Source organism: Dryobates pubescens, chromosome 27, assembly GCF_014839835.1.
Source record: "Dryobates pubescens isolate bDryPub1 chromosome 27, bDryPub1.pri, whole genome shotgun sequence".
In the NCBI taxonomy this organism is placed as follows: Eukaryota; Metazoa; Chordata; class Aves; order Piciformes; family Picidae; genus Dryobates; species Dryobates pubescens.
In genome coordinates, this window is record NC_071638.1 from 3029570 (window position 1) to 3046249 (window position 16680).

At 45.1% G+C, this 16680-nt stretch overlaps 1 protein-coding gene across 3 annotated transcripts in view; it reads right to left on the minus strand.

Annotated features, from left to right (window-relative positions):
* The window catches only part of PHF21B (PHD finger protein 21B), a 199633-nt gene that overhangs the window by 73339 nt on the left and 109614 nt on the right, over positions 1-16680 (minus strand). For all 3 annotated transcript variants that reach the window (XM_054173900.1, XM_054173899.1, XM_054173898.1), the window contains one exon: positions 2144-2464. In XM_054173900.1, the coding sequence (XP_054029875.1) occupies positions 2144-2464 (321 nt within the window). The remainder of the gene's footprint in view (positions 1-2143; positions 2465-16680) is intronic.

The window sequence follows — 16680 nt, forward strand, 5'->3', positions numbered from 1 at the left end:
TTTCAAACTTTTTCCTTTCCTGTTTTGATTCTTTTCTTCCTGTGGCTCCTGACAGTGACAGTAAAAGACAGTCCTTCAGAAAATGACCTACCATTGAAACTTTTTGTCTTTCACATGATTATCATTTATATAAGAAGTATCTACCTGGGAGAGCTTCAGGTATCTTTTCAATAAGGCATAAACGCCACCTTCAACAAAGGAAATTACCCAGCATGAATATAGAGCAGAGATTCAAAACTGAATTCCCACACAGCTATGTTAGTGTGCTAGCTAAAGATAGTGCCATTTCTCCAGAATATGTGACAGGACAATTTGGTTCCCAAAGTGGTTGGATGTGCTTACCAGTTGCTAGCGGATGCAGTGGTGATGGTATTCCCTGTCCAATGTTTAGGAAAGGGCTTTCTGGGTATTAAAAAGCCTCATGCATTCCAACATAATCTTGATTTACAAACATATTCAGTTACACTTTGCCTGTTGCCCTTATCTGTACTACATTCTTCTTTTCTGATTATTAGAAAGTCATATCCTGAGCTTGTAAAGGGGAATTAAACTACCATTGCCTCCACGTGCAGAAAGTAGGAACGAATCCTGCATTTTTAACATTAGCAACAATAGTTTACATTCTCTCCTCCAAGGTTTCAGGAAAGCTTTGTGATGTCCTAACTTCATTAGCAGCATTTCCCTCTCTTGAAATATGCCATGACTGGAGTAAAAACCTCTCTTTTGTGGCCGTTAATGAACTGCACAAAACAATGTATCGGGTAAACCATCATCCCCTTCCTCTTTTTGCCCTCCTTTTACTAATTCAATCAATTTATTTCATATTTAGATTACCATGAACAGATCTGTTGAACACATATGTACATGCATATATATATATATTTGGACATGGAAACAGCTGCCTGCCAGCCTTCAGTTCCCATACAATTTGTGCTTCTGCTCCCTCTGCCTAAGGGAAGGTACTGGCCCACACCATGGATACCTGAAATGACAGCACAACAAGAAGACCCTCCACCCCTGCAAACAGAGGAGACTTCACAATCTCTCTGAGCAGCCTGGTCCAGCGCTCTGTCACCCTCTAAGTAAAGTTTTTCCTTAAATTCAAGTGAAACCTCCTGTGTTCTAGTTTGTACCCTTTATTCCTTGTCCTATCAGTGGCCACAACAGCAAATTAGCCACCTTCTGCAGATAGTTTTCTGATTAAAAAGCAGTTCTTAAAAGCAACAAGATATAAGCAACCAGAGCATCTATCTTATGAGGAAAAGCTGAGAGACCTGGGGCTCTTCAGCCTGGAAAAGATAAAACTGAGAGGAGAATCTTACCAGCACTTACAAATACCTGAAGTATGGAGGTCGTGAGGATGGGACCAGGTTCTTTCCACTTACAAACTAGAACACAGGAGGTTTCACTTGAACTTAAGGAGAAACTTTACATTGAGGGTAGCAGAGCACTGGAACAGGCTGCCCAGAGCAGCTGTGGAGTCTTCCTCTGGATACTTCCAAAACCCACCTGGGCATATTCCTCTGCAATCTGCTCTAGGCAAACCTGCTTTAGCAGAGGTGTTGCACTAGATCACCTCTGAAGTCCCTTCCAATCCCCAACATTCTGTGGATTCTATGTACCTGGGGGTAAGCAACAAGAACCAGAAAACTCCCCTCTGCTCAACGCAGCTCTCACCAGCCAGGGCCCGGGTCCCGTCCACGCTGCTAGCGGCGCTGGGATCTGCCTGTTCCTCAGACCCTGCGGACAGCGGCAGCTCCGTGCTTCAACCCTACAACTTAACAGCTCCCCGCTCCCCTATCTGCTCTACGCCTGCCCGCACCTCTGCCCCGGGTAAATACTCCCACCGACTGTGGGGCGGGAGGTCCCCATAGCACTAGGCGGAGAAGCCTTCCTCGTTCCAGGGCAGCGTTTCGCGTCTCTCCGCACCAAACGCGCCGTCAAACAGCTTGCAACTTTCCCTCCTCACCACGACCCCAACGCCAGCAACCCCCTACCCCATTCACACCCAGACCCCCCACACCCCTCATTCATTCACAGCCAGCCCACCCGCCTCAGCAGCCGGCGGAGCCCGCCCTGTCTCCGCCCCCCGCAGCGGCGGAGCCCGCCGCGCCTCGGCCCCCGCTCCCCCTCCCGGCGTCACCTGGGTGTTGGAGCCGAGCTCGGGCGGCCGCCGGGAGCCCGCGATCTTGGCTGTGGTCTGCAGGTTGATGGGGGAGCTCTGCGGGGGCTCTACGGTCGCGGCGCTGCAGCCCAGCCCGCCGTTGAGGTGCGCCGTCACCATCGCGATGGGAGCCTTGGCCGGCAGCACGGAGATAGCCAGGCTCTGCCCGGGGCTGCCGCTGGGGCTCCCGCCACCGCCGCCGGGTGCCTTGAGGAGCGCCGGGACGCCGCCGGGCTTGGCGCTGCTGCTGGCGCCGCTGCCCACCAGCACGGCCGCGGGGCAGCTGCGCACCGCCAGCTTCTGCCGGGGGAGAGAAGGGGAGAGAGAAGCGACATCGTCACCCGCCGGGCTGCAGCCTGACCCTGGCCATCCCCAACCCTCCGGCCTCCGCAGAGCTCCGCGGCTGGAGCTCTTCTGCCGGGCTCGGCCTATGCCAGCAGGGATTTGAGTTTCTGTCTTTGGGTTTTGGTGTGGTTTTTAATAGGGTTTTCTTCTTGGAAGGACAGGCTGGCAGGCTAGAGGCTGGGCTTCTCCTCCAGAACTCTTGGTTTCACACGGGCTTTTCAAAGTGGGTTTGTTTGGTTTGCTTTGCTTTTTTTCCTCCACTGGTATCTGTTTATGCCCGGAGCGAATGATCCTAGTATAGGTCTAGCTAGTACTGCAATTCTAATTAATATTAAAAGGCTTAAAGAATGTTATTTTTCAAGTTGTTGTTAGCCTGAAAATCATTACACGTGTTTGCCTCACCCTCGCGCTTCAGCTACTTTCCGTCTTGCACCCTGACCTACTTCGGAGTCGGATTTTGGTTTCCCTTCTGAATTCGCATGCGTGGGTTGTGGTGTTGTTATTTGTTTGTTTTGCGTTTGGTTTTGTTAGCTTTTGTGTGGTGGTGGTGGTGGTGTGTTTGGGTTGTGTTTTATTTATTTAGTCTGTTGCTGGTTTTGTTTTGTGGTTTGTTTGATTTTCCTCGTAAACTTCCACTAGTGTCTGGGGTTGGTTGGTTTGGGTAGGTAGCTTTTCTCCATAGAACCCCTTTTAACGGCTCTCTTTTTAACAGTTTTATCTTTTCCCTAGCAGTTGTAAATGCCTCTAGAGTGGCTCTTCTGTCATCTGTGATAGGAAGATACTGCTGCATTACGGTATCTCCCACAAGACTTTTATTTGAGACTTGGGTAGGCACTCTGAGGTTGCCACATGGTGAACACCGATGCCTGCAGCTTGCATGAAATACTTTCGAAATGGAAAAAAAAAACCAAAACAACTTTTGTAAAGTCCTTGCCCTTTACATAACCTGAGAAGCTCTTCCTCCATGCCTCCATGTAGGCAGGTGAGGTGTGTGTGGAAAAAATCTGCTGATTTAAGCCTTTTTTGGGGTATTTTTAAGTATTAAACATATCATTTTTAGAAGACATGACAGCAAAGATGCTTAATCCTGCAAAGACTTCTGCCCATATTTGTTTGCTAACTGGTCCTGCACCATCTGACATGTAGTCTTTCAGGTGTCTGTCGTTTCTAGTTCTGCTGTTGTACAGTTAAAGTACTCATTAAGAGTTGTTTTGTCAGCTTGGCTTGTTCAAAACACACTCTGTGTGTATATATGTCTATATATATATATGAAGTTCCAGATATGCTTAGTTCTTTACAGAATCAGGGCTGGAAAATCTTCACTTCTGGGCATGTAGTTGAAGCCTTCAGTGCAAAACTACCTGACTTTCAAGAGTATATCTTCCTTCTTACCTTTAAACCCATTATACCCTTCAAGGCTGTAAAGCCTTAATTGTCAAATAAGTCTGCTCCAGGAACTGTAGTTTTTGTCTTTATATGATGGAGCAAGCATGCATTTTACCAGATACCTGCTTCATATTTGAATACAAAGAAATGACTTTTTTTAATGACATTATGCTAGTAATTGTCACTTCATATAAGGCTGCGAGCTGACCTAATTGTGGCTTTCCAGTATCTGAAGGGGGCCTACAAGAAGGCTGGGGAGGGACTTCTCAGGATCTCAGGTAGTGATAGGACTAGGGGGAATGGAATGAAGCTGGAGGTGGGGAGATTCAGGCTGGAGGTGAGGAGGAAGTTCTTCCCCATGAGAGTGGTGAAGCCCTGGAATGGGTTGTCCAGGGAGGTGGTTGAGGTCCCATGCCTGGAGGTGTTTAAGCCCAGGCTGGATGAGGCTCTTGCCAGCCTGATCTAGTGTGGGGTGTCCCTGCCCATGGCAGGGGGGTTGGAACCAGATGATCCTTGTGGTCCCTTCCAACCCTGACTGATACTATGATACTACTATGAAATTGTTACAAACTTTGTTTAGCTTTGCCTTTCATTTCATTGTCTATTACCCTAACAGTCATCCCAAGTAGGCACAGCCAGTGTTTTGCTTAGACTGTGCTGTCACAAGTCATAGATATTTTGAGGAGGTGAGCCCTTTTCTTTCAGTCCAGAAATACACCCGTCAGCCTAAACATACTCCAAACCCCCCTGAGCCTCATGGCCTTCTCTTATGCAGGTGGAAAAAGTTGCTTATGACAAAATTCTATAAACCAATTTGTCTGTTTTATTGTAGTGTGGTTTTCCACTTGTGTCCTTTGTAGTGCTTCAGCAGTGCTACAGACGCAAAAGAGCTGCACACAGGAGAGCTGAACACTACCTCTGCTACTCTGCTGAAAACCTCTTTGCACGGCACCTTATTAACCTGTTCAGTGATACAAAGGTTTCAGATGAAGAGTTTGGCTTTGTGACCATAGTTTTGATTTGCTTTGTGTCACATGGTAAATGTTGAAAGATGACAGACTGTTGGAAAATGCTGTACTTGGTTACAGTGATACAAGTCCACCACCTAACTGGAGTTAGTCTGGGACTGAAATCCTAGCTTTGCTGCAGTTCTAACTGGAGGTTTGCTGCTGGTGTCATTAGTACCAGTTTTGGTGTGGTTTTTGTTTGGGGTTTTTTTTTGGTTAAATTAAGAACATTCATTACCCCCTGATGATCACTCTACTGATGAAGTGTGTTGTAGTGTTTATCTTCAGATGTGAACATTTTCATTACTGAATGAAAAACTTCTCACGGAAATCCTCTGTTGCTGTTTTGATTTCATACTGTCACTTAAATAAAATTCATAACATGTAATATTCCAGTAGTAAAGTAGAATCATAGAATTGTTAGGGTTGGAAGGGACCTCCAGGATCATTTAGTTCCAGCCCCCCTGCCATGGGCAGGGACATCTCACACTACGTCAGGTTGCTCACAGCCACATCCAACCTGGCCTTAAAAACCTCCAGGGATGAGGCTTCCACCACCTCCCTGGGCAACCTGTGCCAGTGTCTCACCACCCTCATGGGGAACAACTTCTTCCTAACATCCAATCTGAATCACCTATTTCTGTTTTTTTGTTTGTTTTTTTTTTTCCCCCTAGTCCTGTCACCACCTGACACCCTAAAAAGTCCCTCCCCAGCTTTCTTGTAGCTCCCTTCAGATACTGGAAGGCCACAATTAGGTCTCCTGGGAGCCTTCTCTTCTCCAGACTGAACAGCCCCAACTCCCTCATAGGAGAGGTGCTCCAGCCCTCTGCTCATCCTCGTGGCCCTTCTCTGGACACATTTCAGCACCTCCAGATCCTTCTTGTAATAGGGGCTCCAGAACTGGAGGCAGTACTCCAGTTGGGGTCTCACCAGAGCAGCGTAGAGGGGGAGAATCAGCTCCCTTGACCTGCTGGCTATGCTAGCTTTACTTTTCTCTCAGGCAGTGCAGTAACAGCAAGCATCTAAGCACATAGCTCCACAATCCTTGAAGATGCACAACCCTTGGTAGTTTAGTGGAAAACACAAGAAAATAAGTAGAAGAAGATTATCAATTTCCTGACAAAAATCAGTAATGAGTAATTGCTTTATGTCTTGCTCCAAAGGGGGAACTTGTACCAAGAAGTACAAAAGCAGAAATTCTGTAAACAAAAAAATCACTATCATCCAATTCCCACTTTTTCCCTGATAGTTATTGATAGTGAGTGGTTTTGTGTGCCTTTGCATGTGATGTCTGCTAGTATTTTTCTAATAAAGAGACAAAGCTGTCTATTCATGTGTAGGAGATGAGAAGAGGTATGGAAATGAAGGTTGCTGCTTGTTTCAGTCAAAGCTGAGATAGGTGCTTGTAAAATTGAAAACTGAACATTCATCTCCTAAGGTGAAACTTCTCTAAGTACATAAAAAGAAAGAATTGTGCCCTGGTGATAGGCTTGCAAAGGCACATTGGCCCATGCCAGTCACCTCCCCAGAGAACAATGCCGTGATAAATTTATTTAAATAACTGCAAATTTTAGAAACTAAATATGGAAGTATATACAAATGATGAAGTGCTCAAGGTGAGCTTTCAAAATTGCCTGTTTGGAGAAAAGCAACAATGCATCAACAATAGTGTGGCCAGCGGGAGCAGGGAAGTCATTGGGCCCCTGTATTCAGCACTGGTTAGGCCACACCTTGAGTCCTGTGTCCAGTTCTGGGCCCCTCAAAATAAGAAGGACATTGAGACTCTTGAATGTGTCCAGAGAAGGACAACAAGGCCGGGGAGAGGCCTTGAGCACAAGCCCTACGAGGAGAGGCTGAGGGAGCTGGGGTTGCTTAGCCTGGAGAAGAGGAGGCTCAGGGGAGACCTTGCTGTCTACAGCTACCTGAAAGGAGGTTGTAGTCAGGTGGGGGTTGGTCTCTTCTCCCAGGCAACCAGCACCAGAACAAGAGGACACAGTCTCAGGCTGCACCAGGGGAAGTTTAGGTTTGAGGTGAGGAGAAAGTTCTTCACAGAGAGAGCTGTTAGCCATTGGAACGTGCTGCCCAGGGCGGTGGTGGAGTCACCATCACTGGAGGTGTTCAAGAGGGGATTGGACGTGGCACTTGGTGCCATGGTTTAGTAGTCATGATGTCTTGGGTGACAGGTTGGACTTGATGATCTTCGAGGTCTTTTCCAAGCTCACTGATTCTATGCATGTCTCTTCTGTATCTCATTCATTGATTTTTCTGAAAATGTGCCTACCAAAACTTAAAACCATGACCCCCTTAATGAGATGCTGTTAGTCAGGAGATGAGCTATTGTGCAGTTTTCCTTTGCAACAACCATGTTCATTTGATACCCCCGTGAAGACGCTGGTAAAGGAGTGTTGGCAGAAACAAAGATCATGATACGAGAGATTAAAACAATCCTCAACAAAACCTGCATCTGCTGTATCCTATTCCTGCCAGGTTAATTTAAAAAACAGTCTTTTTTTTTGTTTTTTGTTTTTAAAAAGAAAGAAAAATCTGCATTTTGAGGCTCAGTCAGCATAACGTACTCTCTTGACACTTTTGGAACGATGAATAATAAGAAACTGAGCAAGCTTTGGCCACTGCAGCTGAAAGCGTGCTGATAGAACCGAAAAGTCAAAGGGGGAGGGGGGGGGGGGGAGGGGGGGAGAAAAAGAAAACTACCCAAAAATTACAGGCTTTAAATGCTGGAAAGCAGGTTGCTGCTTCTCGTCCACACTATAGCAGTCCTCACAATATACCAATTTTGAAGCAGTGCCTTTTCAATAGCAACACAACTTTCATTTTCACGGCAGGACGCCACAGGCAAACCGGAGTTTGAAATATGTATGCCAGTCACATGCAAACGCACCACAATGTGCTGGAAAGCTGCCGCTTGTTTATGATTTCCCATCTTGTACATGGCACAGTCTCAACTATTAAAAGCAGAGCTAATATTTTTTTTTTTTTCCATATGTATCAAAATAACTCTGGCCTTTCTATTTATTAGCCCTCTACCACCCCCCTCCTTTCTGTCAGGCTCTGGGCTCTAAAGGGTTGCAGGTGAGTGCAATAGTTTTAGGCTTCTTACCGTCAGTTACTCAAATGCTATTTCTCCTGCCATGTACCACAAAATCATTCTGTTTAGTGAATAAATAAATGGAAAGAGCCAAGAGAGAAAGGATTTGGAGGTGGCCATGCTGTTGTGAGACACAACACCGAGCAATACGGTACGTGTATGCATGAGCACGTGCACACAGGCTCCAGCCAGCCCCAGCGCTGCTTTTAATGTGAGGTTTTGCTTCCTTTTCGATTCTGCTGCATCTGACATCACGTCATCAAATCCTTACTGATCCAATGTCAACTTTACTTTGCACACACATCTCAAATAAGAATGTGGTCATATTCTACAATGGAGGAATACTTGGCTGCGCTTTGCCACCGTGGTGATTTAAAACAGATGTGTGCCTTTCAACAACCCCTCGTGTTTCCCTAGACTGGTTTAAAAAGGACCTAAAATTTCACTGTCCATCACATTTATACTGTAACACCTACATGTTGTAGATAGAGACTTCAGTCCATTAATCTTGCTAGGATGATGCACTCCTGACAGCAGTTTTGCTGTGAAAAACTGCAATTGTTTTCAGAGCCATAGCAGTTCTTAGTGGCCCTATGGCTAAGAGAAAACACTTGGCACAACCCTGAAGAGTTTATTCAGCTTGCAGAAGACTGGCAAGCCACTTTAAATCCAAAATGATGGCTTGTCAGTTAATAATTTAACATTTGGCACTAATCTGAGGCCCTGCATGCAAAACAGCTGAACAGACTTCCCTAGCAGTGAGGGCCATGACCTCTGTTCATTTACTCAATTGTCACAATAAAATTCTCTTGAACAATGGAATATTTAATATTCCAAGATTGACAACACACAAATGGTAGACAGCCACCAACTATGGCATTGTAGCATTGTGTCTTAAGATTTTGGTGCACTCCTATGAATGCCCATGTGTTTCTTATGTATATCCAAGTTTTTACTTATGCACAGCTGATCCTGCCTGATCTGTGCCCTAGGTCATAGACCAACCATAACTTTGCACACTGAAACAGAAATGAGCAGGGCTTATGCTGGGCATACATAGGTACACATTCATGGGCATCCACAGGAGTTTGATAGATGTTTATGGAAGCAAAAGGCTCTGCAGTCTGTGTTTTATCTCTGGACTACCACAGAAAGTTACTTCCTTTGCATACAACCTTTGGACACGAGGTTGCCTGTGCCCACAGAGAAGACATTGAATGTTTTCTTCTTCGTACAACCAAGGGTGAAGACCCTTGCATGGAAAAGTTTTATGCACTGTTCCCGAAACACTCTGTGTCGGTGTAATGGTGTTCCAGCCATGCCACCAAAGAGGAGGAGGAGCATTTTTAAGGAAGGCTGGGGTAGTCCCTCCTGACAGTCTCTCATTAAATGACCTGTCAATTTGATGCAAGTGCTCTCCCTGCCACACTGAAGCTGGGGTGGGGGGAAGAGCTGGGGAGAAAGGAGGGGAGTGAAGAGAAATTGCTCAAGAGAAGTATTTTTAATGCCCCCCAGGGTGGGGTCACCACGGGTCGGGATGATGTATGGTATCAGGGGGCAAGAAGCCTTTCTCCTCCTTGTCCTCCAGGCTAGTGCTGTGTGGAACTGAGCGGACACCTGCCCAGCTGCTCTGTGCAGCAAAACCCTGTTCCAACCCCACCACCCTTTCCTATAGGAAGCCTCCAAAAGCACAGTTAATAAACAAGGAGGTGGAACTTGGATCTTAGTTTTCCTTGGGCGGGGGGATGTTAGAAAAATAGAAAGAGGAAAATCTGAGACTCAGTTGAAACAGCCATTCCAGGGACAGACTTCCAGCCAAAGGCGGCTGAGTGTGGAACACAGGCAAAGAGGTTTACGTGTGCTGAAGCACAATCTCAGCGTTATTATTTTTCAAAAGGCTTATTTTGTCTGTTGGTTTCTTCCTTTTCTTTTCTTTCTTTCTTTCCTTCTTTTTTTTCTTTTTTTTTTTTTTCTGACAACTTCCTGCCTGTCATTAGAAGTAAGCATGTATTCCTTTCTCTCTATCAGATCTCAGTTAATTAGCCACCGCTGCAGCAGGCTCAAGGATTTAAATTCAAAGTGAAACTCATTCTAATCAAAACTGCAGCAGACTGGGGGTTTTGTTTGACTTTAACCTGAAAGTCAGTTATTGTACCACTGATGTACACACCACATTACCAGCTGAGTGCTTTCAGCATCCCTCTATCAGTGTGAAATATTTAATCGGCACAAGGATCCAATCAGCACAGCAGAGGGGAATCTAGTGTGTGCATTAATTTACTTTCAGTTGAAAAGCAGTAAAGCAGGTCAGAAACATATAACCTTCTCCCTTCCCCCCTCCTCTTTCCCTCCCAAACAAATACACAGCACATCAGAAGAGTTTTGGCGGCGGGGGTGGGAATGAAAGCCACCCTGTATGAATCCAGATTGGAGAGTCAGACAATAGATTAGTCGCTCCTGCCAAAGAATGACAAACACTCTCTGCAACAGAAGAGGGGAACATCCCTCCCCTCCAAACATACCCTCTCCCTCCCCCTCCCCAAACCCCTCTCAAATTAATTACTTTGGGTAAATGCTTGGTTTTCAATCTTTGACTCTTTATAAGATAGAAAGATATCTGAATGATTACCCCTTCTGTGCATGACATTAATTAGAAAGAAAGTAAATGTCAGGCAAGAGTGGAACAGTTTCTTTACCAAGGTGCATTGGCTTTGGATTTTCTAACCAGCCATATTATCCAGGAAAGGCTGCCATTAATTATTATGGGTATTAAAAATCTGGTTTAGGAGCATTCCCAGCTCTTCAACACACCAGCAATTTTATCTACTGCAGAAGCATATTGCAGTGTACTAAAGCTAAACTTTTTCCACTACCAAATCTACCCTCGTATTTCTCACTTACTCTCTGAAGACAATCAAGGATCTTATCTCCTTGATAATGTAACAAGAGTATCAAGATGCAATTTTCCTTCACAAGGGATCGATTACAACGTGAACGCTACGCGAACAAACTTGTGCAGTCCTGCAAGCCAAACCGTCACACAGAAAGGCAGTGACAGCCAATGATTAAAGTTCCACCCAAAAACCCCAAACGAAAATCAACACCCCAGCTCTTCAGTCTGATGTGGCCAAAACGCTCAGCAGGGCTGCTTCCCAGGACAGGGCAGCAATGAAGAATTAGCAGATTTATGTAAAGGATTTTTCTGAACTGGTAAATACCCTAATAATGGTAACAGTGGGCTCAGAACAGCACACATTCACTCGAGTGCAATTAGCGGTTAATTTCTGTAACCATTAAACAGCTTGCTGACTGGAAAAAACAACACGTTTTCAACTGTATTGCTAGCTGGCAATCCGCTTGTCAAAGCTCAGAATTATCTGCTTAGTGACTTGTAAACAGCACTTTTTAACTAAGAAGGAGTAGGGGGAGAAGAGGACAATATTTAATGGGAAAAGTCAGATTCGTATCGTAGAACATTCTGGAAATGCCTGTGCATCATGACAGAGGGGAGGAGGGGGAGCTAGGTTGTGTTTTTTTTTTAATAACCTGACAAATAATCCCTCCTCCTTTCTCTCTCTCAAACCATGTCAATGATCAAGGAAATGAGAACAAGGCACTTGATTCACAGCTGACTCTCTCTTCTCGTTACATCAGATCAAGAAGGAGCAGTCTAACGGGGGCCGATTTCTGCAGGGGAAACAAATCTACAAGCTGGCATTTTGCCTCCTACTCCTATTAATTAGCCCGCTTTTCTGTCAGAAACAAAGCTTTTAAGACTTACAACAGAGTTACACGTGTGCCCACTCATACTCTGCATATATGCATCCAGAAAATTAAATACTATGCATGGGAGAGAAACTCCTCACCAAAAAAAAAAAAAAATAAATAATCTTCAAGGACAGAGTGATTAGTTTCCTGTTTTACTTGATGGATGGAGCTCTATTCTTTCCCTTAATCCCAAGAAAAATGGCTAATAGTAAACTGCTGATGGTAAGATGCTGCCTGTGCTAAAGCCCCTGTTAATGGCGGCTTTGGATGGGGTGTGTTGTGCTCTGGATCACGGCCGTAGCAGCAAGGCTGCAGCTCGTTCTGCACACCTAGGAAATGTTTCTTTTAAACCCAGACTTACAGTAAAGGAAAACTTTGACTTGCTCTCATTTCAAACAAACCAGGAAGCGTGCAGGCATCCTCGTGGCAGGTCAAAGGAGGATTTAAATGGTCCCCTGCTGTGTAACATGGGTTCTCCCCTAGCCCCAAAGCTGGAGTCCTACTTGCCTTTAGCAGCTCAAAATTTACATCCTTTTGCCGTTGCCAACTTAACTTTCCCATGCTTTGCCACATCCCCTGCATTCAAGAGAACTGCATTAATCTGGCTTGTTTAATGTTGAATAAGCAGGAACAACTCTCCACAAACAAGCACCCAAACCCCCACTGTACACCATATAAACACTAACGTGCTTCTAATTTAAGTTTTGAAAAAACAAAGGCAGAGTGATTAAAGGCCGGGGGCATGCAGCTCAGCATATGGAGCCACAGTAAGTGCCCCAGAATAAGTTGAATGTTTCCATTGTGTGAAAGACTCATTCATTATAGCTCCAAGATGCAGTGCAGACATTTGCATTTTTAGAGGGACATTTTGTCATTTTTAGATAAATCATAGGATCCAGACCCTCTCTAAATGGCATCAAAACTTGCATTTCTTGATACCTTGCCTCCCCTTTGTTTCAGTACTCTGCCTCACATTTATTTTTTTTTTGTTTCCTCTGCATTAAAGTTTGCATCCTAGTGTGTCTCAAGACCAAGATGTGAGCTCAGGGACTTCTCCTTTTTGCTTTAAAATGGGCTGCTTCCAGTGATCAAGCAGGGCAAAAAGAGATGCAGCTTCATGCCATCGGAAAAATAAACAATACATTAATTTATTGCATCCAGTTTCAAAGCTGATGCTTCCTGATCCGTATTCCCTCCCCTCTGCTCCTCCCATGAGCCCCCCCTCTCCAAGCTGGTAATATTTTCTTTGATTTCTCCTTCCTTCACCCCAGCTTAAAATCAAATTAGGAAATGTACATCTTCCTTGGTGTGGCAGCAAGAACTAGCAATATACCAAATGAAGCCAAATCCATTTTGCTTTGTTGGGATTTTTTCCCTCTCTTTCTGTTTTTTTTCTTCTAGATAACAGAGAATCCTTCTGAAATGAACAAATGTAACTGTGAACAGATACAGACTTCCCATGGGATCAAGCCATCAGTCCTTTATATACATATAACGAAGAAAGAAGTTAAATGGTTGCATTCCCTCAAGGGAAGGCAGAGCTTCGGTTGTGAAATATTCCCATCAGAAATTCTGGATAAATTGCAAAGGGAAGAAAAAAGAAAGAAAAGAAATAAAAAGTAGAAAAAGAAGAGGAAAAAAGAAAAGGAAGTCCCTGCCTCTTCTCCAGATCTTGTATAGACATTTCCCAGCAATTCTACACATGCACATCTCATTCCAGCAGCACAGGATGATTAGCATTACTGTGCTGCTCTGGAGTGATTACTGTTCTCCAATGGCAGGCATATTTGCATGGTAGTCATGAAACTGCTCGGAGCAACCTTTCAATTTTCCAACACTCCAAAGTATAGCTTTGGTGAAAGCAAACAAAGCAAAAAGGGAAATAAAGAGCCTGAACTGAATGCTTACATCCAGGCACCTCAATCCACATCCAGACTCTCGTGCCTGCACAGACAGCTGCCAACTGGCACAGGGGCAAAGTCACCCTGTGCTTATGCACTCTGAACTCAGGTGACCCTGCTCATTTTTGCAAGTGAATGTTGGTACAGGAATGAAACTGAGCTCTAGATGTTATTGGAAAGCCTGAAGAGAGTGCTAAATTCAGAGGATAGAAGAGGAAGGCAACATCATGAACTGGTTTTTATTTGCAAACCCATCAGCTATTAGCACACCTTTGATTTGAATGAAAATCCCACATGGCTTGGCAGCTCAGTAAATAGAGTTATTCCAACCCAGCCTCTGGCTGGACCTGTGTCTACTTCTGGTTAGGCACATCAGAACTGAGATGCCTCAGTTTCCCAACTTGATAATATGCCTTCCTTTCAAAAGTATTGAGAAAAAAACACCTGCCCAACATCTATTAAACACTGTTTGTTTGTTAATAAAGGCAAGCTAAGTGGCATAATCTCATCCTAATCCGATGGATTACTGCTGTCAAATCAAAGGTAGTGCACTATTGCACTCTTTATCTAATCTTCCCTGCTGATATTTTCTAATGTCCTCCAAAGGAACGCTTCTAGTGATGAAGACGAGGCTTCAGAGCTCGAAGTATTTTTCTAGGTTCAGGTGTGCAGGCCTGGCTACATCCTGAAGCAAGTGGAAGGCACAAAGTTAGAGTTACCTGTCTTTTCCTTTCCCTAAGTTCCATAGCAAGCAATCTACAGATCCAGAAATATATCAAAGCCCAGCCAGAGACGACAAAAACACAACTGATAGCTACAACTCTAAAAAGAGGTGCTGCAAGTCTGAAGAACAAAAGCATTCAAGGAAGCTGGAAGGAATGGGAGATGAGGCACGCAGGGAGCCAAATTTCTCACAATGGTGCATTTGAACCTCTGCTTTCTGTCTGAAGTATCAAGCCTCTGAGAGATTTACCTCCTGTATCATAAGATAAAACAATGTTATTTTAAGTTATGGAATTAAGAATGGTGAACAACTGTGCAGGTGCTTTGCAGAAGTAAATTACAAAGATGAGTTGACAGTGGACTTCTATCTCAAGACTTCCTGCTCTCTAATACACTTTAACATACCGAGGGTGACAGTCTCAATACCTTTCTCTGTCCCTTCCCCGAATCTCTGAACATCCCTGCATCATTCATAGATGCCCCTTAGATTCCATAAAACCTCTCCAGAGACAGCAGATGAGTTCACTTGTGAAAGGAAGCTGCAGGAGCTAAAACTGAGGCTAAAGAGATAATGCACACATGAGGTATCAACTCAAAGCTGGAAACTGAACTTGGGCATCGTGAACCCAAAACTTTAGTAATCAAGATTCCACACTCCTCTCTTCACCTTTCCTTTAGCTGTACTACTTCATTTGTCATGTGCCTTACCCAAAACATAAATTCCAGTAATCACATGGCCCCAGTTACCCAAACTTACGGTTGGCTGTGCAAGCAGGGCGGCTGCCACAGCACTTGGAGCAGCAACAGCAGTGAGTGAGGGGCATTTTGGTCTTTCAGGAAGCAGGTGTTCAAAAAGGTAGACTGTCAAACAAGGTACTTTCAGCTGAGTGAATATCAGCTGATCAAATATCACCTCTTGCAGAAGTTGGGATTAGTGGAACTTAAGCACGCCAAAACCTCTGTCGTGTGCTCAGACCACTCTGCAGTTCTCTCTCTCTCTGTATTTAATGGGGGACATGCAATGGCCCAGCTCCTCTAGGGATATGGCTGATTTAGGCAGATTAAAATAAATACATAAAATATACCCACTCCCCCCTCTAATCTCCACAAGTCTGACAGAGAATGCTGTGTGAATACATGTGTTGGGAACATCAAAAGCAAACTTTCACAGTTTGAAAATCCCAAGTAACACCACTTGACTAGATACAGATAACTGATCAGGCATAGCAAGAGGGGAATACAGCATGGAATATTTTTCTTTTAGACAGACTTCAGAGAATGCATGGAATAGGATAGGATAGGATAGGATAGGATAGGATAGGATAGGATAGGATAGGATAGAATAGAATAGAATAGAATAGAATAGAATAGAATAGAATAGAATAGAATAGAATAGAATAGAATAGGAGTAGAATAAACCAGGTTGGAAGAGACCCTTAAGATCATTGTGTCCAACCTATCATCCAACACCACCCAATCAACTAAACCATGCAACCAAGCATCCTGTCAAGCCTTGCCCTGAACACCCCCAGTGACGGCGACCTCACCACCTCCCCAGGCAGCCCATTCCAATGGGCAATCACTCTCTCTGTGTAAAACTTCCTCCTAACCTGCAGCCTAAAACTCCCCTGGTGCAGCCTGAGACTGTGTCCTCTTGTTCTGGTGCTGGCTGCCTGGGAGAAGAGACCAACCTCTGCCTGTCTACAACCCCCCTTCAGGTAGTTGTAGAGAGCAATAAGGTCACCCCTGAGTCTCATCCTCTCCAGGCTAAGCAACCCCAGCTCCCTCAGTCTTTCCTCATAGGGCTTGTGTTCCAAGACCCTCACCAACTTTGTTGCTCTTCTCTGGACTCGTTCCAGCAAGTCAACCTCCTTCCTAAACTGAGCGTCCCAGAACTGGACACAGGACTCGAGGTGCGGCCTAACCAGTGCAGCGTACAGGGGCAGAATGACCTCCCTGCTCCTGCTGGCCACACTGTTCCTGATGCAGGCCAGGATGCCATTGGCCCTCCTGGCCACCTGGGCACACTGCAGGCTCATGTTCAGCCTACCATCAACCAGCACCCCCAGGTCCCTCTCTGTTTGGCAGCTCTCCAGCCACTCTGACCCCAGCCTGCAGCACTGCCTGGGGTTGCTGTGGCCAATGTGCAGAACCTGGCACTTGGATGTGTTCAATCTCCTGCCCTTGGACTCTGCCCATCTGTCCAGCCTGTCCAGGTCCATCTGCAGAGCCTCTCTACTCTCCAGCAGATCAACTCCTGCCCCCAGCTTGGTGTCATCA